The sequence below is a fragment of the Megalobrama amblycephala genome, linkage group LG17, assembly GCF_018812025.1.
Source record: "Megalobrama amblycephala isolate DHTTF-2021 linkage group LG17, ASM1881202v1, whole genome shotgun sequence".
Taxonomy (NCBI): domain Eukaryota; kingdom Metazoa; phylum Chordata; class Actinopteri; order Cypriniformes; family Xenocyprididae; genus Megalobrama; species Megalobrama amblycephala.
Genome location: NC_063060.1, coordinates 8,047,403 through 8,069,898, shown reverse-complemented (window position 1 = coordinate 8,069,898; position 22,496 = coordinate 8,047,403). Strand labels below are relative to the sequence as shown.

The window sequence follows — 22,496 nt, the reverse complement described above, 5'->3', positions numbered from 1 at the left end:
ATACATCTAATTTCTTTGATTATTTAGGCTTTAAATGTTGTGATTACACTAAATGAGGCCTTTTTCATGAGGCTAACAGCCCCTAACTGTGGTGAAATAAAGGTGTCAGGACTGAATAAATCTGCAGAGAGTGCTGGGTCTGTTCTGTTCGTGTCAGGCTGCCCCGGTTGCTTTGTTCCTCTTGTCGGGTCAGAACACCCTTTTATGTTTTGAAAGAGACTCTTCTCATGGCTGCTGTGCAGTTTCTTTCAATAAATACACTATATTAGGATATACACTAATGAAAGTGCATTTTGCAGAGTTATTATAGTATTTCAAATGCGTAAACTTGCACTTGTTTTTCCTTCACAACAGAATGTGTTGATGTCAGATGAATACATAAACACATGACCCTCTAAATGTATACATCATATTCACACAAACCTGGATTAAAGGAAATCTTTTTTTCTGAAATAATAGCTGGATGCCATTTTTTTTAACTTAATATGCAATGCAATAAGATCATGTGACAATGTTTTTACATTTTTCAAATAGAAGACAATATATATTGCATACATTATACAGTATGCTAGTTTGCTGTTATTTTAAATACACTGTAGTCATTAAGTTAGTAAAGTTCTGTAAAGGCTCAATCTCTATGTAAAGGAGAACAGTGGCACCTTGTGGTTATAGAACAACATTACATGAGCAGCACTTCTCTTTCACGCGCACACACACGTTTGTTTTTGTGAATTATGGGGATATTCCATAGGCGTAATGGTTTTTATACTGTACAAACCGTATTTTCTATCCCCCTACACTACCCCTACCCCTAAACCTACCCATTACAGGAAACTGTGCACATTTTTACTTTCTCACAAGACTCATTCTGTATGATTTATAAGCCTTTTGAAAAATGGGGACATGGGGTAATGTCCTCATAAGTCACCCTCTCCTTGTAATACCTGTCATACCCATGTCATTATACAAATTTGTGTCCTGATATGTCACAAAAACACACATACACACACATCAGACCTTTTGTTCATTCTTTTTCAAAATTCAAGAGATTGTAAAATTCATCCATCCATGTCTCTTCAGTTCTCCTGTCTTTGATCTGTATCTTTTTCTTCTAATTAATATTAACATCTGTTTGTGTGTTTCAGAGTAACTACCTTGTGTTTATGGCAGAGCTATTCTGGTGGTGTGAAGTTGTGAAACCATCTTTTGTTCGGCCCCGCACACTCAATACCAAAGGTAAGGTCCATCTCGTCGGCCGTTATGTTTGGTGTTCATGCTGTGCATTTGGTTAACTCTAAGTTTCATATATTTTTTTTTGTAGCTTCTAACCCATCCCAGTCCAATAATATGGCTCCCATAACCAAACAAAACCTGATCCACAGACCAGGCAGTCCAGAGCAGTCTAGGTTTGTCTTATATACAATGCAAGTTTGAGATCTCATTTGTCATGATTTTATGCAAGAATTATATTTCAAACAATTTCGTTCTATAGGTCACAACCTAAAAATGACAACTCAGGTAAGACATTAAAATTTTGAGTCATTCTTTCATAAAACTAAAAAACACATTTTGCACCCCTCTTTAGTTTTATGTGTATCCTGTATCTCAACTGGTAAAACATGGCTTTAGCAATAGGTTCCATTCACAGCGAACACACATATTGATACAATTTTTAGCTTGAACGCATAGAATAAATGTAGATGATGCTTTTATTTAGTTGTAAACATTTACTTGCTGTTGCAGGGAAGTAAATGGGTATTTCTTTCTTTTACAGCAGTTATCAGGCAGTCATCCTCCTTGTCATATGTGGACGGATGTGTGGGGACATGGCCAAAAGAGAAACGGTTTGTGCCCTATATTAGCTCTCTATCGCTTTCACTCTTTTACTCTGTCTTTACAAGCTCCAGATATATAAATATTTGTCTTCACCTCAGGTCTTCAGCTCATGGGATATCATTTGAGATTCCACTTGATGACAGCACATGTTCATCTTCAAGACGTGGACTGAGCCGATCAGCAAGCACAGAAGGTTTGTGTTTTAAAGTCCACCATGCAGCCCGAGGAATGCGGAGGAACCTTTCATTCCAGCCCGTTAATGGGAACGCCCACAGCAAAATACATGAGGAGGATGATGAAAAATCCAACAGACAAATCAGCAGACATCGTCTGGGAAACTACACTGGGTACTTCTTGCAATTTTATTTTCTTTATTTTGTTTGGGCGAATGTACAATAAATGTCAACAGGGATAGATGTTGGATGCTTATTCCTGAAGTTCAAATGAGATCTACTGTATCATGAAGGGCACAATCTTCAGTGACTAGAGGTTTATATTTCAGTTCTGGTGGAAGAGTGACCTCTGACCCAACCCATGAAGTATTGACGAACGCGGAAGCGCAGATGATAGAGCAAAACAAAACACCAGTCATGAATTAAAAGTCTAAAATGGGAATTTTTAAAGAGGAATGTCAGAGGATTTCGATATAAGAGAAGGGGAGCTTGAGTTTGTTGCCCAGCCCTATTTGTTTGAACTGTGAGAGGCGTCTACTCTCACCTAAGCTTATGCTACTCCTACATCCTACATCATATGTCATATGTTGTGTTTTGAAGTAAGTTATCTAAATCTTGAGAGTTCTCTATAATTTAATGTATATCCCATGTTTCAGGTACTCAAATGGTGTGTCAGCAGATAACCTCAGCCCTCCGTATGACCCTCAACCCAATACTCCTAGTATAGAAGAAGCCCTAAAGATCATCCATGACTCTGAACAACCCCACAGCAGCTTGCACCCCCCATCTGGGGACAGCACCTTTTTCCTACACAACCCATCTTCCCACAACTCCGCCACTGACTCAAATGATTCCGAGGACTCTCTTTCCAAGGTCAGAGCAGACGACGCGGACCTGAATTCCACCTCTACTGACATGGACACTGGAATCCATGTCCGTACCGAGGACATCCAGGATGGACAGGATGAGGATTCATCCCTAAAGGACTACTCGGACATGGACCCGGACCATGAGGCTCGTTCCTGCCCACTTCCGGAGACGTCCGGCAGCCCATGTCCAAGCCTTTTGGGAATGCATTCCCTGGCCACCAGCATGGCCTCCTCGTTGGGTTCTGCGGTTCGAATGACCAGCTTCGCTGAACAGAAATTTCGTAAACTAAACCACGGTGATGGCCGCAGCAGCGGTAGTGGCGGTAACACGCCTGAGAGTGGTGAGCTGAACGTCACAACCCCAGGAGCATCAGGGACGGTTCGCTCGATTACTCCTGACGCACGCAGCCCTGCTCGCATCACTTCCCCTCGTGATCCCTCGCAACTGTTGGCATCGGAGATGGTGCAGTTGAAGATGAAGCTGGAAGAGAAACGCAGAGCCATTGAGGCACAGAAGAAGAAAGTCGAAGCGGCTTTCACACGTCACAGGCAGCGCATGGGCAGGACTGCCTTCCTCAACGTGGTTAGGCGTAAAGGAGTCGTGTCGCCACTAGGGGGCGACAGTAAAGGCCCAGATGGTCAGGAAAAACAGATCGGCGACCCAGAACCTCTAAAGACACCCTTGAATTTGAATGACTCCAATTCCAGACTTGAGAGATGTCGACCAGACGGTGCACCACCAAAATCACCCCTGGAGGAAGCAGCCGTGGAGGTGGATTTGGCAGAGTACACGCGATCCATCGAGCGCCTGAACACATCACTGAACTTCCTACAGTCAGAGATGCAGCGTTTGGCACAGCAGCAGGAACGCATAATGCAGATGCGTGATCATCAGAGTTGGGTGATTCCGCCACCGGACCCGGTGCCACGCAAACAGCTGCGTGAGTTGCGCAGCAGCAGTGTAGTGGGCCGAGGTTCGGTGGGGTCGCTCTCCCCCATTTTGTCATCCACCGGGTCACCACGCACATCACACCGTTCACCCTCGACAATCAAAAGGAAGTCTGCGTCTTTCCATGCAAGGACGCCACGAACGCCAAGGCCCAACGACCTGAAGGTCACGCCCTTCAGCCGCATGCTCAACACGCAGCAGTCGGTGGACAGCTTGCCTCGACTTAGACGTTTCTTGCCCAGCCAGATGCAGACCAGCTCATTTGCCTACTTGGGACATGATGAGGGACCTTCAAGTGAGGATGCACAAAAAGCAGCTGCAAATCCACCATCTGCTCAGGTGAACGCAAAGCAGGAAGAAGCAAAACATGATAGAAACATGAATGTGCCAACATCTGAGGTTCTGTCTCAGCCAACAATGGACCGTTCGACGGAAACAGCAAGTGGGGACACAAATGAAGAAGAGTCACAAGAGAAGAAGGATCTGATTGAGGTTCCTCTCTCTATTCTGAAGCCTCTAGATGGGCATAATCTGGAGAGCAGCAGAGAAACAGAGACTGGACCAGAATTTAGACCAGACCAGAAGATGTGCTGTGGCTTCTTTTACAAGGTGAGACTTGGATATTTACATACAAAGTATGGAGAGCAGAAATCACACACATACAGTGGGTATGGAAAGTATTCAGTCCCCCTTAAATTTTTCACTCTTTGTTATATTGCAGCCATTTGCTAAAATCATTTAAGTTCATTTTTTTCCTCATTAATGTACACACAGCACCCCATATTGGCAGAAAAACACAGAATTGTTGACATTTTTGCAGATTTATTAAAAAAGAAAAACTGAAATATCACATGGTCCTAAGTATTCAGACCCTTTGCCCAGTATTTAGTGGAAGCACCCTTTTGATCTAATACAGCCATGAGTCTTTTTGGGAAAGATGCAACAAGTTTTTCACACCTGGATTTGGGGATCCTCTGCCATTCCTCCTTGCAGATCCTCTCCAGTTCTGTCAGGTTGGATGGTAAATGTTGGTGGACAGCCATTTTTAGATCTCTCCAGAGATGCTCAATTTGGTTTAAAGGGATAGTTCACCCAAAAATGAAAATTTGATGTTTATCTGCTTACCCCCAGAGCATCCAAGATGTAGGTGTATTTGTTTCTTCAGTAGAACACAAATTATGATTTTTAACTCCAACCGTTGCTGTCTGTCAGTCAAATAATGCTAGTGGATGGGAACTTCTACAATAACAGTAAATAAAACTTGCTTAGACAAGTCCAAATAAAACCCTGCAGCTCGTGACGACACATTGATATCCTAAGACAAGAAACGATCGGTTTGTGCGAGAAACCGAACAGTATTTATATCATTTTTTACCTCTAATACACCACTATGTCCAACGGCATTCATCACTCGATTCGTTTGGTCTGATCGCACTCTGTCAGCGGCAGTGATGTCTCGCTCTCATTGAAGTATATGCGCGAGACATCACTGTCAGAGCACGATCAGACCAAACGAATCGAGTGATGAATGCCGTCACGAGCCGCAGGGTTTAATTTGGATTTGTCTGTCGTGTTTTATTTACTCTTATAGTCCAAGTTCCCGCTGACTTGCATTATACCACTGACAGACGGCAGCGGTTGCAGTTAAAAATCATCATTTGTGTTCTACTGAAGAAACAAAGACACCTACATCTTGGATGCGCTGGGGGTAAGCAGATAAACATCAAATTTTCATTTTTGGGTGAACTATCCCTTTAAGTCAGGGCTCTGGCTGGTCCATTTAAGAACAGTCACGGAGTTGTTGTGAAGCCACTCCTTCATTATTTTAGCTGTGTGCTTAGGGTCATTGTCTTGTTGGAAGGTAAACTTTTGGCCCAGTCTGAGGTCCTGAGCACTCTGGAGAAGGTTTTCATCCAGGATATCCCTGTACTTGGCCACATTCATCTTTCCCTCGATTGCAACCAGTTGTCCTGTCCCTGCAGCTGAAAAACACCCCACAGCATGATGCTGCCACCACCATGCTTCACTGTTGGGACTGTATTGGACAGGTGATGAGCAGTGCCTGGTTTTCTCCACACATACCGCTTAGAATTAAGGCCAAAAAGTTCTATCTTGGTCTCATCAAACCAGAGAATCTTATTTCCTCACCATCTTGGAGTCCTTCAGATGTTTTTTAGCAAACTCCATGCAGGCTTTCATGTGTCTTGCACTGAGGAGAGGCTTCCGTCGGGCCACTCTGCCATAAAGCCCCGACTGGTGGAGGGCTGCAGTGATGGTTGACTTTCTACAACTTTCTCCCATCTCCCGACTGCATCTCTGGAGCTCAGCCACAGTGATCTTTGGGTTTTTCTTTACCTCTCTCACCAAGGCTCTTCTCCCCCGATAGCTCTGTTTGGCCGGACGGCCAGCTCTAGGAAGGGTTCTTGTCGTCCCAAACGTCTTCCATTTAAGGATTATGGAGGCCACTGTGCTCTTAGGAACCTTAAGTGCAGCAGAATTTTTTTGTAACCTTGGCCAGATCTGTGCCTTGCTACAATTCTGTCTCTGGGCTCTTCAGGCAGTTCCTTTGACCTCATGATTCTCATTTGCTTTGACATGCACTGTGAGCTGTAAGGTCTTATTTAGACAGGTGTGTGGTTTTCCTAATCAAGTCTGAATCAGTATAATCAAACACAGCTGGACTCAAATGAAGGTGTAGAACCATCTCAAGGATGATCCGAAGAAATGGACAGCACCTGAGTTAAATATATGAGTGTCACATCAAAGGGTCTGAATACTTAGGACCACGTGATATTTCAGTTTTTCTTTTTTAATAAATCTGCAAAAATGTCAACAATTCTGTGTTTTTCTGTCAGTATGGGGTGCTGTGTGTACATTAATGAGGGAAAAAAATGAACTTAAAATTGATTTTAGCAAATGGCTGAAATATAACAAAGGGTGAAACATTTAAGGGGGTCTGAATACTTTCCGTACCCACTGTATAGAGAAAAACTGCCTAAATTACTGAAGCTCAAAGTATACTTCATTTTTGGCCCAAATGCTTAGTGTATATGTACTGTCAAAAGCACAGCCTTTCAGAATGTACTCCATTTGATAGCGTGCAAGCTGAGAGTACATTGTATGTGGGGTTAGAAAAATTTGACTGTTAATGTACATTGTATATATATGAGTATACACCGATCAGGCATAACATTATGACCATAGATAGATGAAGTGAATAACAATAGGATATATTAGGTAGCAAGTGAACATTTTGTCCTCAAAGTGGATGTGTTAGAAACAGGAAAATTGGGCAAGCCTAATGATTTGAGCGAGTTTGACAAGGGCTAAATTGAGATGGCTAGACGACTGGGTCAGAGCATCTCCAAAACTGCAGCTCTTGTGGGGTGTTCCCTGTCTGCAGTGGTCAGTATCTATCAAAAGTGGTCCAAGGAAGGAACAGTGGTGATTCGGCAACAGGGTCATGGGTGGCCAAGGCTCATTGATGCACGTGGGGAGTGATAGCTGGCTTGTGTGGTCCAATCCAGCAGATGAGCTACTGTAGCTCAAATTGCTCAAGAAGTTCATGCTGGTTCTGATAGAAAGGTGTCAGAATACACAGTGCATCGCAGTTTGTTGCGTATGGGGCTACCTAGCCACAGACCAGTGAGGGTGCCCATGCTGACCCTGTCCACCGCCGAAAGCGCCAGCACTGGGCACATGAGCATCAGAACTGGACCACGGCAATTTCAGGAATGGTTTGAGGAGCACAACGAGTTTGAGGTGTTGACTTGGCCTCCAAATTCCCCAGATCTCAGTCCAATCGAGCATCTGTGGGATGTGCTGAAGAAACAAGTCCAATCTATGGAGGCCCCACCTCACAACTTACAGGACTTAAAGGATCTGCTGCTAACATCTTGGTGCAGATACCACAGCACACCTTCAGGGGTCTAGTGGAGTCCATGCCTCGACAGGTCTGGGCTGTTTTGGCAGCAAAAAGGGGACCAACACAATATTAGGAAGGTGGTCATAATGTTATGCCTGATCGGTGTACACTGTATATGCTTTATTTATTTTAAACAATATAAATCAAATACATTTATTTCTTTGATATAAATGGTTGTGACCGCATATGTTTCTCTGTTCAGAAGCTTCAACAAGTGTCTTTGTTATTCTTTTTCATTCATTTTAAGTAAACACTCCTTTGAAATGAACATTTTGTGTTTTTCTTCATGTTGCACATCACAATGTTCCATGAGAGACATTGTCTCATACAGCCAGCTGCACATGAGCTTCTGTGTCAGACTGAATAATTGTTTGTTTGTGTTGCTGTGACTCAGGACGACCTGAAGGGAGAGGAGGATATTGCACAGAAGAAAGCAGCTCTGATGGAGAAAAGGTTGCGGAGGGAGAAAGAGATGCAGATGAAGAAACAGCAACAGGAGGCAGAGATGGAACAGAAGAAAGAAGCAGCACGGTATGAAAAACACCACAAACAACACAACACAATAACAGAAAATGAAATTATCACAGAAAACAAAGATAGCACAGATCGCAGATCAGAGATAGCACAACCAATTCAACAGCCTTTATTCGATATATAAATCTCTATTTCTTTGTGATAAAATGTCATAAAAATGTGTTTTATTTAAAGCAGGGGAACTAATTATTTTCATTTACATGCAGCAGTATAACAATACTTAGTAATATAATGTAATAATTACCTATATTTGTTTTACTAAAACTTCATGCAACATTCACCTGTTTTGCTTCTGTATTTAAATTAGTCCTAAATGGTTTGTAAAACTTGTAAGCTCGAAATGCATACATTCTCTGCTTCCTTGATCAGAATGAAAGCGGAAGAGGATCTTCTGAGGAAGGAGGAGGAGAAGGCAAGACGGGAGTTTATAAGAAATGAATATATGAGGAAGAAGCAGCTCAAACTGATGGATGACATGGACAGTGTCATTAAGCCCCGCCCCCCTGGCGCAAAGCAAAAGAAGCCACGCCCCAAATCTATGCACAGAGACATCATGGAGTCTCCAAAACCTCCAGCACGGACAGCCACAGGTATGATGGGAAATCCAGGTTGTCAGCCTTTAAGTCAGTGTTGCTATGCCAAACTGTTCAAAGAGAGCCGCAGCAGTTACACTTTATAGAGATTTGAACCTACGAATGGCTTACTTGCTGTCTCTGCTTATTAAAATGGGATATATTATTTTATTAATGTTAAAATCATTTTAATAATAATATTCTAATTAGTAAATATATTTATAATATTTAAAATATTACATCTATTAATTTTTTTTAATAATATTAAAACTAATTATTTCAGATTATTAATAATATTAATAATATATCTATATTCTTTATTAATTAATAAACATTTAATTTTAATTGTATTAAAATGTATTAATTCTAACTATTTTATATTAATAACATTAATAATTATTAATAAATTTTAATAATATTAAAAATAATTTTAATAATTTTATATTTTTTAATAATATTAAACATTAATAATATACCTATTTTTTATTTTTTATTAATAATTATTAAACTGGGATATATTATTTTAATAATATTAAAATTATTTTAATAATAATATTCTAATTATATTTATATTAATAATATTAATATTATATTTACATTTTTAATAAAATGTTTATATCTTTAATAATATTTAAAAAATCAATTCTAATAATTTTATATTAATAATTAATAATATATCTATATTCTTAATTATTTAATATAGTATTTATATTTTAATAATATTAAGAAATGTAATTCTAATTATTTCATTTTTTATAATATTAATCATTAATAATATGCCTATATTTTTTTATTTTGTAATAAAATATTTATATGTTTAATAACATAAACATCCTACATTTAATTTGCTGCTGTGATATCCAGAGAGCTTTTGAAACTGGCTTCTAAAAGAAAATGTATACAAATTACATGTATGCATATGCAAATATGTGTATTTGTGTGTTCAGGGTCACGGCCTCGTGGATATTCCGTGTCCAGCTTATCACTCGCCTCCCTTAACTTGGCAGACAATGAGAGTGTCCAATCAGATAAGAGGACATCTAGGTGAGACCATGTCCAATTCACTACTACCTTCCCTGTAAAAGATCATTCAAAAGCAGAGAAAACAATGAAAGAATTGTCATGATTACAAATAGCACGCTCTTGTGTTAATCAACACTGACACTGACATCTCTATTGCTGTGAGACCAGTCGTGTTCATAACCTTCTGTCCTCCCCCTGTCTTTGGTATCTCTGTCTTTTCTCTGTGCTGGTTGCTCAGAGGCAGCAGACTGTCTCCTGGCAGTCTGTGTTTCTTTCTGAGCTCCCCTAAAGGGAGAAAGGGAAGGTCAGTCTGCAGACAGCATCACACCCATGTCATTACCTCACAGTGCTGACGCCTGTCATTTCAGCTTAGGCGCTGAACAAACTCATTCGCTTGGACAGATCAGTTCACTGGTTCATTCAAACGTAATAAACTGTTACATAATTATCATCTTTGAATCACTTTTGTTATAAAACGATCGATGCTACAGCGCACAACATGACATTTTTAGTTTTTCCTTGATTTTCCTGTGATTTTCCTGTTTCTTTGCAGTGGTGTTTATTTGTCAGCTACTTCATCATTGCAGCAACAGAAAATAGTTCTTCTTTTAAGCAACTGTTTATGAGACTCAGGCCCTGTTTACACCCAGTATTAAGATGTGTTTTGGTTGATCAGATCAGGGAGACATACCCGATTACACTTGGTGTTTTAATCTGTCTCTTTTGCCCACTTTCAACCACTCCTGTCCTGTTTTCTTTGAGGGGACGGTCAATTGGTGGGTAAAATGTGTGGGGGTTTTTTTAAGATCTTTCCATCTAATGGACAAAATAAGCTAGTGCAATTTACATATAAACGCTCCTGGAGACAACAGAAAAACAAGCTTTCGTTTCTGCTCTGACAGCCACAAGATCACAAAACACGGTGAGTGCGTGTGAGAAATCAGGAGTTATGAGAGAACACTGTGCTTGGTACGTTTTTCGTCTTCAAACTAATCTTTGGCTCTCCAGCCAACAAAGTTAAATCCCTAGTGCGCTTCCCATAATATTTACACATTAGGTCAGTAGGTGGAGAGTAGGCAGCCTTTTGTTGCTGTTCGAACACTTTCAACCATGAGTGTCTACACCATAGACTGTAAAAAAAGATGGACGACGCGACGCCGCTTCCTTCCATTGTATTGAACTGAAGCCAAAATGGGCCGATGAATGGGCGCTGACACGTTACGCAATACGTCAAAAAAAAAAAAGTTTGGAGCCTGGGTATGCGCAGAAGGAATCGTCAGTGGAGCCGGAGGCGGAGTCGCGGTATCAAACTTCCGCACAGACGACTGCATCATCATTCATGTATTTTAAATAGGCTATATAAATTATACACAATTTAAAATTCTACCTATAAAATAATAGGCTATTCTGTTTCTAGAGCAATAATATTTTTGAAACAGCAAATTCAGTAGATAAAATCAATATAATATGCCACTAGAAACAACTCTAAATCGTCAGAAACGGTCCCTCCATTTTAAATCAAGTTCAACTAACGTTACAGGAGATCGATTGCTGTAATTAGAGTAAGCTATCATTAGTTTTGTCCTGCTAATTATTATTTTATACCCATAAAAATAATAAGTAACTGCCAGATAACGATCACCTGCTTTTTCCCGACATGGTTAACATTAGGTGTGTTAACTTAACTAATAACATTTATTAATTAGCTTATAACGCCCACATTTAATGTTACAGAAAAAAAGTTCAGTGATCCGTCAGATCCTGTAGGTCGGTTAGTACAGTTTACTGCTGAACAACTCATTTTGTTGGTGTTAAATAACAAAGAAATCGAAAATTAATAGTTAGTTAATACATCAGTCCTCAGACAAGCTGTCAATCAACTTCGAATCATGACGACACGCCCGTTTTTATAGCTTCAAATTGCTAGCTAAAATCAAACTTATCACAAAAACGAACAATTGAATATAAATCAGCGTGATAACAACTACCTTAAATGACCAAAACCATCTTTCAGAAAGTTTTATTTGGAGCAGAATTTATTTTTAAGTTTTCACTGAAGTCTCATTCGACTGCATTGAGAGGGCGGGGTTTATGACCTGTACTGCATCCAGCCTCCAGGGGGCGATCAAAGAGCCCGCAGCTTCACTTTTCAGGACGTATGAGACACACCCGGTCTACACTAACGTTAAAATGTTTTAGACCCCGTTTACATCTGTTTTTAGCGCCGTCCACTTGTGGTCTGATCGACCAAAATGAATCTTAATACCAGGTGTAAACAGAGCCTCAGTGTAGTATTGTGTATTAACCAGGTGCAATGTGTTCAAGTGAGACTGTAAATTCGGTCTCCTCCATATTAGTTTCTGTCCAAACCAGCCACAACAGAAAAAATGACAAACAACATGGATTTGTTCATCCACCTGGTTGACATCTCAGTGCTACAGAATCATGTTCAACATCACTGTATAAAAACGTCACATATGTTCTGATTGGCTATGACTTATATGACAAGTCGTGCAGCATTTTTGTTTTTACTTTGGGCTTTACTTGTCACCGGAAGCATGCACCTGGTTAGAACATGGCGCAATGAGTAACCTACGTCTGCTGCATCCATGCTTCGCTTCTGTGATTTTCAATCCTTCAGCTTCTCGGCATCAGTGTGTGGTGTTATGCTTACTAGGGATGTGTGAGACTAGTCAACTAAACAATACTGCTGCTGATAGTTGACATTGGACATACTAAACGTTTATTTGAGGAATTCCGTGTATAATATTGAGTTTGTACTTATTGGTCCCGCACTTCCTATTGATTCAGTTGATTTTTAATAATTATGTCTATGGCTAACGTTGATTAAGTGAATGTTTAAAGGGATAGTTCACCCTAAAATTAAAATTAAGTCATCATTTACTCACCTTGGTATTGTTCTAATGCCGTATACCATTCTTTCTCTTATGGACCTTGGCCACTGGTCTTCTCTGCACGGCTGCATGACGTGTGCATTTGTGAGACTCTATTAGCACTGCAGTTCATTCCGTCTCGCCAGAAAAAGCACACAAGTTGTGAGAAATCAAGATGAACAAAAACGCACAAATACAATGCTTAGAAATCCCAAAAAAGTATCTGTGTACTTTCTTTACCGAGTCAAATATCAACGGACCAGAACTCCTGTCTGATGACAGTCAGAATGACAGTTGACAGATGTTAATGGATGCGATAACTACTTGTTGTGACAAACACAACGGATATATTCACCTCAGAGAAGAAGGTACATGGGTTGTATTTCATGTTGTGTTTTTATTAATATTGATTTCTCACAACTGCTGTGCTTATAGAGTGTCACGAATGGGCATGTCTCATAGCCGTGCACAGATCAACGGCCAAGGTCAGGATTTTCTTTAAATAATACATTTAATTTCAGTTTGTTTTTCACCAAACCCTATCGTATACCACAAGAACGCTTGGAATACACACCATGTGTCGCATGGGATCATTCTGTGATACTTTTGCATCTTTTTTAAAAGCTGCCATTATATGGATGAGCACAAGAGGGACTTTTTTTTTTTTTTTTTTATCTCTTTTTGTGGTCCATAAAAAAAGAAGGGAATACAGCATTAGAACAACACCAGGGTAAATTATGACTTAATTTTCATTTTAGGGTGAACTATCCCTTTAAGTTAAGTAATGTACAATGATCATAATGCAAAGCGCACATACAGTACATTACCTAATTTTCAGTGGCATTCCGTATTGGTTTTGACTCTTTGATTCGGAGATTAAGTAGGCTGTTTCAGATGGATCGCTTATCCAGACTGTCTTATACTGACTGTTATCTTGAGGTTTTTTTAGACTAGTTGACTAGTCGGTTACAAAATTTGAATTTAAACATTATGGAAATTAGTCATGGCACACATCCCTAATGCTTACTACTATTTTTTTGGGCTGTGGCAAACTTATGAGTTGATTTTATATAAAAATGTCCTTTTCCAGCAGCAATAAGGGCCCTCCTGTTAAATTAGTACTTCAGTCTTTATAAAAGAGATGTTTGCAGTGTGTATATTTGTTTATTCTCAGGCCGGAGTCCACAGAGGGCTTTCTGTCACCTTGTCCATCAGTAAGTGGAAACGGGGAGAACTGGGAGCTCGAGTCAACAACATCGTCTGCAGCGTCTAACACAGAATACACAGGTGGGCAGGTGACATGACAGTCCTGCAGTGTCACATTCTATATTCCAAAACTATTTCAACTTTTTTCATTATTATGCGTGCGTTTGTATGATTTGTTCATTTAGATTCTACAATATTGTTGAAAAATTTGCGGTCAGTAAGATTTTGTAATGTTTTTGAAAGAAGTCCATGCATTTATTTGATTAAAAAAAAACTGTAAAAACTGTAATATTGTGAAATATTATTAATATTAAAAAACATTAAAGGGTTAGTTCACCCAAAAATGAAAATAATGTCATTTATTACTTACTCTCATGCCGTTCCACACCCGTAAGACCTTCATTCATCTTCGGAACACAAATTAAGATATTTTTGTTGAAATCCGATGGCTAAGTGAGGCCTGCATAGGGAGCAATGACATTTCCTCTCTCAAGATCCATAAAGGTACTAAAAATATATTTAAATCAGTTCATGTGAGCACAGTGGTTCAATATTAATATTATAAAGCGATGAGAATATTTTTTGTGCGCAAAAAAAACACAGTAACGACTTATTTAGTGATGGCCGATTTCAAAACACTGCTTCAGGAAGATTCAAATCATGACTCGGATGGCGTGTCAAACCTCCAAACTGCTGGAATCACGTGACTTTGGTGCTCCGAACCGCTGATTCGACACGCTGATTCATAACGATCCGAAGCTTCCTGAAGCAGTGTTTTGAAATCGGCCATCACTAAATAAGTCGTTTTTTTTTTTTTTTTTTGATGCACCAAAAATATTCTCGTCGCTTTATAATATTAATATTGAACCGCTGTACTCACATGAACCGATTTAAATATGTTTTTAGTACCTTTATGGATCTTGAGAGAGGAAATGTCATTGCTCCCTATGCAGGCGTCACTGAGCCATCGGATTTCTACAAAAATATCTTAATTTGCATTCCGAAGATTAACGAAGGTCTTACGGGTGTGGAACGGCATGAGGGTGAGTAATAAATGACATTATTTTCATTTTTAGGTGAACTAACCCTTTAATACATTTTAAAATGTAATTCCTGTAATGGCAAAGCCACATTTACAGCATCAATATTTGGTGCTCAAGAAACATTTCTTATTATCGATGTTAAAACAGTTTTGCTGTTTATTATTTTTGTGGAAATCGTGACTTTTTTTTCAGGGTGCTTTGATAGATAGAAAGTTCAATAGAACAATACTGATTTGAAATAGAAATATTTTGCAACATTATGAATGTCTTTACTGTCACTTCTGATCAATTTAATGTGTCCATTCCGAATAAAAGAATTAATTTATTTGAGGAAAAAAAAAACATTACTGACCTTTAAAGTTTTGAACAGTAATGTATATGTAGTGTTTGTACTTTTTAAAATTAATTTGTTTTAATGAATTGCAAAAACAAATGATTTACCAATTTAAAAGGATGAAAAATTAAATTTAAACTAAAATTTTGATATAGAAGAAAGAACATTTTTACAGTACTATATTAGCTGCAAACAGATTTTATGCATTACAGTTTTTCTCAGTCGCTTTGGTGCATTTCTCACATCACTCTTTACATTTGCACAACAGTTAGTTCAATCTCCACAACATTTAGTCATTTGTGCACATCATAGTAGCAGTTTCTCATTCCTTCGAACAAATTGCAAATGCTTTTGGACATGCATCAATTGCTTTCATACAACTCTCTGCTATTTACAACATTATCATTTGCTTATGTCATGTCAGTCAAAATTAACTATACTTGTGAATGCTGAATAGTCATTCCATATAAAACTAATAGTCCTCATTTCATTGCTTGAGTCATTACATACAAAAATGTTGAACTAGTTGTCAAAATCTGTCAAGCAAATTTTACACATTTTTTTGAAATCTTTTTTTCCTGAAAATGTCTTCTAAATTGAACAATTTCTCTCAAGTGAATCTCAACTTTCACTGATGAGAAGGGGTGTGTGAAGCATTAGTTGCAACCAATGATAAGCCACTTCTCTACAATCACTGTCAGAGCTGAATCCCATAAACCCCCACTTTACAAGCATATACGAACCAAGCAGGACATAGTGTGTACCATTTCTACAATACTGTGACACAGAAGTGGAAGGTCAGCCTCATGGAAGAGGGGTAAGGGTGCGGGGAAGAAGGGGAAGGGGACAAAACAGGGGAAGAGGAAGAAGAGGCCAATAGGCAGATCCCTGATGAAATCAGGGCTACAATTGTGGATCATGTTGTCAATCAGCCTCACAATGGCTGAGGCTGGTCGAAGGGTGCAGCCAAATGTTGGGAGAACCACTGTAAATTCAATTATTCAAACATTTTGTTGGGAGAACAGGTGTGTATAAATGGACAGTAATTCAGCACTAAACAATCTGCACTGCACTACTGTCATCGTGTCATACATGAAGCTTGCAGTGGGACAAGAACTTGTCACTGTACAATTTACATTTAGACGTACAGCTTTACTGCATCACACATTAGTGTATTGTAGTGTACAGTAGTGTTACAGTAAAGATTTGCCATATGTACTGCAATATTGTTTACAGTTGTGCACAGCTCTACCCAAAGGAAGTTTATGTTTGTTGCAAATAAGGGTGTATTTTTTCTTTTGCACAATGCTGTGAACAAATTAGAATTGCAAAGAGCATATGCAGTAAAAATGTGAAACATACATATTCAGTGTCTTGTACTCAGTTACCTCACTAAATACAGTAATGTGTAACTTTACTGTATTTTTCAAATGGCTGTGCAAATAGTATATAGTGCTGTCTTGAGCATTTTCAGGTAGTGTCACCAAGATCTGACTTTTTTGCATTGAAAAACATTGACAGAGTAAACTGTCATAATGAAAACATGACAAAGCCATTTGACTATCTTGTTCATAAACAATGGTGTCTGGACTTTTCATCTTGATGACACTGACACTTTCATTGACATAAATACTTGCTTTTGAGGAATGACTTATCCATTTCGAGCAAGTGACATGCTTTTGCAGGTTATCAACTAGATTTTGCAGTTTGTACTAATTGTTTTGAGAACTGCATTAACTGTTGTGCAAATGTAAATATTGATGTGAGAAATGCACCAAAGCGACTGAGAAAAACTGTAATATGCCATTTACTCCAACATTAAATGGATAGTTCACCCAAAAAATGAAATTCTGTCATTAATTACTCACCCTCATGTCGTTCCAAACCCGTAAGACCTTCGATCATCTTCGGAACACAAATTACGATATTTTTGATGAAATCCAAGGTTTATTTTATCCCCTATAGAAAGTAACGTAATTACCATCATTCAGTTTTTAGTACTTTTCTGGACTTTGAATGTGGTCATTTCTATGCTTTCTATTTGGGGTAAAAAAAAAAAAACCTCTTGGATTTAATCAAAAATAGCTTAATTTGTGTTCCAAAGATGAACAAAGGCCTTACAGGTTTGGAACAACATGAGGGTGAGTACTTAAAGGCAGGGTAGGCAAAAAAATGTATAAAAAACTTTTTTTCAAAATTTGTTTAAACTTTATTTATATATCAATACATAATTAAAATGTAAGTACTCTGAAAAAGAAAGTATAAAAATCGAGTGTCTGTAGACCTCTCACGACTGTTTTAAAGACAGCTCATTATTTCCATTCACTCCACCCCCTCCCTTCTGGGCTCCTTCCAAAGCCACGCCCCCAAAACGCATGAACGTGTGACTCCGACCACTGAGCTGGAAGACGCATTATTTACCTGAGACGAGCGGAGAGGAAGGAGCACAGTGCATGTAGTGACATCATGTCAGAATCACATGTAATAAAAATAACTTTATAATTATGAAGATAAACAAACAAGATGTATTTTAGTACTCACTATCAAGCTAGCATATTGATATTGGTAAAGTTTAAAATATATATTTTTTGATTCGCTAACGAGCTAGTTATCTATAAGGCAAAGCTAAAAACAGGTTGCATGATACACGTTTTTCCATTACCATCATTTACACTGTGATGAAGATGAATTTCGTGTAAGATTCATAACATATACGTTGTTCTACAGATCAACAGAGTAACATACACTCAAATATCAACTCACAACTGCATTGCAGACACAAAATAATAACACACACATACAACAAAGTGTGTACGACACACACAGATACAAGATAAAGACATCAGTAAACATAGGTAGAGAATATAAAAACAAAACAAAGGCGAAAAAACGTGCAGGTAAACTTGCAGGTGAACATGGTAAAAGACTTAGACAGAGGGTAAAATTATGCACAATTCAACACTATAGCTATCATTATTTATCGTCTCTACTACGGCTCGCTAAGTAATGTTATGTTAGCTATATTACGCAGCTACGTGTGCTAATGACACATGCTTCATGAAAAATAAACAAAAAAATATGTATGATCAAATACAAAAAGAAAGATTTACCTGTCCAGCAGAAATAAAGCCATCAAGGAGTCACTTTTCAGCCCCTTGAGTTCCCTCAGTTCTCGCCATCGCTGGAAAGCCACGCCGATATTAACTCGCGTTTTATTTCTTTGTTTATCCAAAGACTTTTTGTTCATTGCCTTTTCTTGTACTGTTACTGTCTTCCTTTTTTTGCCTGGTTTGCCTTCACTAACTGCATAGGCCGATACTGTGAATTTAGCTTGCTGTTTCTCTGCCATTGTTTTGGTATTCCTAGGATCCGTGCCTCTTGGATTCCCCAAATCAAACGTGCGCGCGCAAGTGGGCAGGTCATGTGTGGCAAAAGGGTGGTTGCCATGGTTGCGAGAGAGTGACAGCCGCCTAAGCCAATCCTATGTTTCGTCCCGGATGGAAATAATGAGCTGTGTTTAATACAGATTAAACGGTCTAGAGTCACTCGATTTTTATACTCTTTTTACCAGAGTTCTTACATTTTAATTATGCATGTATATATATAGAAAGTTTAAACAAATTTGGAACAAAATTTCTTACCTACCCTGCCTTTAATGACAGAATTTTCACTTTTGGGTGAACTAACTCTTTAAACACTGAACTTGGACATTTAAAATGGATGGAATTACATATATAACAGTACTGACCCTGCACACAAATGTTGATCGCTTCCTCTAATTCTTATGTCTCTTCCTCTCTAGGGCCAAAGTTATACAAGGAGCCCAGTGCTAAATCAAATAAATACATCATCCAGAACGCACTGGCTCACTGCTGCCTCGCGGGCCGCGTCAATGAGGGACAGAAGAACAAAATCCTGGAGGTGAGGGAAAAAAACGTTACAATAAATGCTGTAGAAAATCAGCTTTGATCTAGAGATCAAAGAGGAGGAGCTCAATTCTATTTCAGTTTAATTTAAGTTGTGGAAAAAAAACGTATGCTATATAAGAAATTTAATTATATTTATTTAGATATTTATTTTTTTCATATTTTTTTGTTTAGAAAGAATCCATTTTAAAGAGGTCTAGATTGTCATTTAAAACATGAATGGAAATAATAATCAATTCATATGTGTAAGTATTTGTTTTATTTTTCCCAGGAAATGGAGAAAACCGAAGCCAACAACTTTCTAATTCTGTTCCGAGACACTGGTTGCCAGTTTCGCTCCCTGTACTCATATTATCCAGAGGCGGAGGAGATCAACAAGCTAGCTGGCATCGGGCCCAAGACCATCACGCCCAAAATGATCGAGAACCTTTACAGGTTCGGATACAGCTCGGATAAGAAACAGTTCAGCAAAATCCCCGCCAAAACTATGTCAGCTAGCGTGGATGCCATCACCATTTACAGCCACCTCTGGCAGAACAAGAAACAAAACACACCCAAAAAACTGCTCAAATAAGTTCACAGCTCACTGGCAGATTTCTGCCTATCGGACATTACAGTGCACATCCTGAATGTAATGAAAACACTTTCGCAGGCTTTGTCGGATGGTCACTTGTGGCGAGTTTGAGACCCTCTGCTCTACAGTCTTTGCAGCACTGATGGATGCGCTTTTACGCCATTTTTATTTCAAACATGTTCAATTTTGTGGCCTTATGCTTGTTTTGTCGTGTCTTTTATGCAATGCTTAACGCACAGTTACTGAGTCATTTCATCGTATGAAGATACGCAATCTGCTTCTTTTGTGTTTGTGGAAATGCAGGTGTAAAAGAATAATAGGGACATACTAAACTTGAAGACTAATTTTTCAGAAGGTCATGCAGTTGAAGAAGCATTTAATGTACTGGAACCTGAGAAACAAACTCTTTTGCTTTATTTAATGTCTGTGTTTTTATATTTTGGGTAGGATTCGTAATTCTTGTTGCACATCTGCTTCTCCAGAGGATTCGTGTGTAAAATTAGCTACAGTAAGAGTAGTTCGCTCAAGACTCTTCCTTAAAAAAAATGAACACACTCATGTTGCTCTATATCTGTCATGTAAAAGTAATGATGGGGCCTTTAACTGATGAAGTTAAGGACCAAAACTAAACATTATAGCTTTAGATCCCTAGATATGTTGCTATCACTTGTGTCACGGCCCAGTGTGCCATGTATGTTTGAAACATACATTTTAGAGAGACAGATCAGTTAAGCTGACAGAGTAGTGTAAAAAAAAATTCATATAAATAATAGAGAGGAAACACTGAGATATTGAATATCATATAATGAAGATTTCAAAGAGATGGTGAGTATTATTGCTAAATGATGTTAAATAAATCATTTTTAATTATGAAGTGCATTTTAAAGAGCTGGGATATTTGGGCAGGCTGTTGTCTGGTTTACACATTTTGTCTTCTGGCGCAAAAGAGTCGAAAGATATTTGTTATTTTTACTAAGTGAAGTAAATCATCGTTTGAATTTATTGATTCTGTACAGATATAGTTTTACATACTAAGCATATTTTTTAAACCATTGAATATTACTGATATTTTTCATATGAAAAAGATGTTTAACAGGTCAAAGTATGAGTCAGTCCTGGCGACGGGACGTGATAAAAGCTGTTCTGAGTGTTGTTCATTTCCACACGCTGTCTAATCTTTTTCCAGGTCATGTCCGCTGTTTGTTCGTCATATGCTTTGTCTATTTGTATTTGAATGTTAACCTTAACATAAATACAGATTTACATCCAAAACATTGACTTTTTTGTTCTCTTTTGTTATGACCCAATATTGTTGTCTACTTATAACATCATTCAAGACTTTGTGAGTAATTATGGGTATAGAAGGAAATCGTGAAGAATTTAACCATTCTGGTATTGGTTCCTTCAAAGAAGTATAATAATTGTTAATGGAACTGTAAAGGAAGAAAATACTTATAAATGCAATGCAAAGATTATGTCAATAAGAAATACATTTGTGCAAAAATTGTTTACACAGAATTTTAAATGACCTTTTACTCTCCTTAGAGGCAACATAAATATTTCCAACAAACAATGAGCTAAAAAAACGTTAACTCATTACAACGTTAATTCATTATAATTTATAAAAGAAAAATACTGAAAAGGCATATTGTTTTTATTTAAGGTATGAAAATTCAATAACAGTGATATACGTCTCGGTTATTTGAAAGCATTTAAAGGATTAGTTCACTTTCAAGTTAAAATTTCCTGATAATTTACTCACCCCCATGTCATCCAAGATGTTCATGTCTTTCTTTCTTCAATTGAAAAGAAATTAAGGTTTTTAATGAAAACATTCCAGGATTTTTCTCCATTTAATGAACGTCAATGGAGCCCAAACGGTTGAAGGTCAAAATTACAGTTTTACAGCAATCCCAGATGAAAAAATAAGGGTCTTATCTAGAGAAACCATCGCTCATTTTCTAAAAAAAAATTAAAATTTTATATGTTTTAACCATAAATGCTCATCTTGAACTAGCTCTCTTCTTCTCTATTTGAATTCCAGCAGTGTAGACGCTGCTTAGTGTATTACTGCCCTCCACAGGTCAAAGTTTGAACTAAAATGTCATATACAATATGCTAGTGCAAGTGCAATGAAACTCAAAACCCTTAATTTCTTTTCGACTGAAGAAAGAAAGACATGAACATCTTGGATGACATGGGGGCAAGTACATTATCAGGAAATTTTAATTTGAAAGTGAACTAATCATTTAACTGTGCTTGATTCACTAAAAAGAACCAGCTAATAAGAGTGATTCATTAGAGAGTCGGACTTCACTGGATACTGATACGCTGTATGTTTTTGATTCACTAAAAAGAACCGGTTCATAAGAGTCATAGGTTTAACCATAGACGTTTATCATTCAGACTCAATAGCCGCGCTGTATGCATTTAGATTTTCTAAAAAGAACCGACTCACAAGAATGATTCATTAGGGATTCGGACTACTTTAGATTCACTAGAAAATCGTTAAGGAGTCGGACTACACGGGTGGCGAAATGTAAAAAATAAAACAATTATGGAACACAATTAAACAATTTAAAAATCAGCTAATAGCAAACGATGGTTTTGGAATCGTCAGTCAGATGAAATTAATAAT

General features: G+C 38.1%; 1 protein-coding gene across 2 annotated transcripts in view; it reads left to right on the top strand.

The window, feature by feature from the left end:
• Positions 1-20,010, top strand: part of camsap2b (calmodulin regulated spectrin-associated protein family, member 2b) — a 73,682-nt gene extending 53,672 nt beyond the window's left edge. The window contains exons 8-20 of one of the 2 annotated variants that reach the window (XM_048164141.1): positions 1,146-1,236; positions 1,322-1,406; positions 1,493-1,518; positions 1,775-1,844; positions 1,935-2,183; positions 2,666-4,436; positions 8,147-8,283; positions 8,656-8,876; positions 9,806-9,902; positions 10,120-10,185; positions 13,950-14,062; positions 19,161-19,279; positions 19,556-20,010. In XM_048164141.1, the coding sequence (XP_048020098.1) occupies positions 1,146-1,236; positions 1,322-1,406; positions 1,493-1,518; positions 1,775-1,844; positions 1,935-2,183; positions 2,666-4,436; positions 8,147-8,283; positions 8,656-8,876; positions 9,806-9,902; positions 10,120-10,185; positions 13,950-14,062; positions 19,161-19,279; positions 19,556-19,858 (3,348 nt within the window). In that variant the 3' untranslated portion in view covers positions 19,859-20,010. The remainder of the gene's footprint in view (positions 1-1,145; positions 1,237-1,321; positions 1,407-1,492; positions 1,519-1,774; positions 1,845-1,934; positions 2,184-2,665; positions 4,437-8,146; positions 8,284-8,655; positions 8,877-9,805; positions 9,903-10,119; positions 10,186-13,949; positions 14,063-19,160; positions 19,280-19,555) is intronic. The other variant, XM_048164142.1, reaches the window with a different exon arrangement.
• Positions 20,011-22,496: the final 2,486 nt, after the last annotated feature.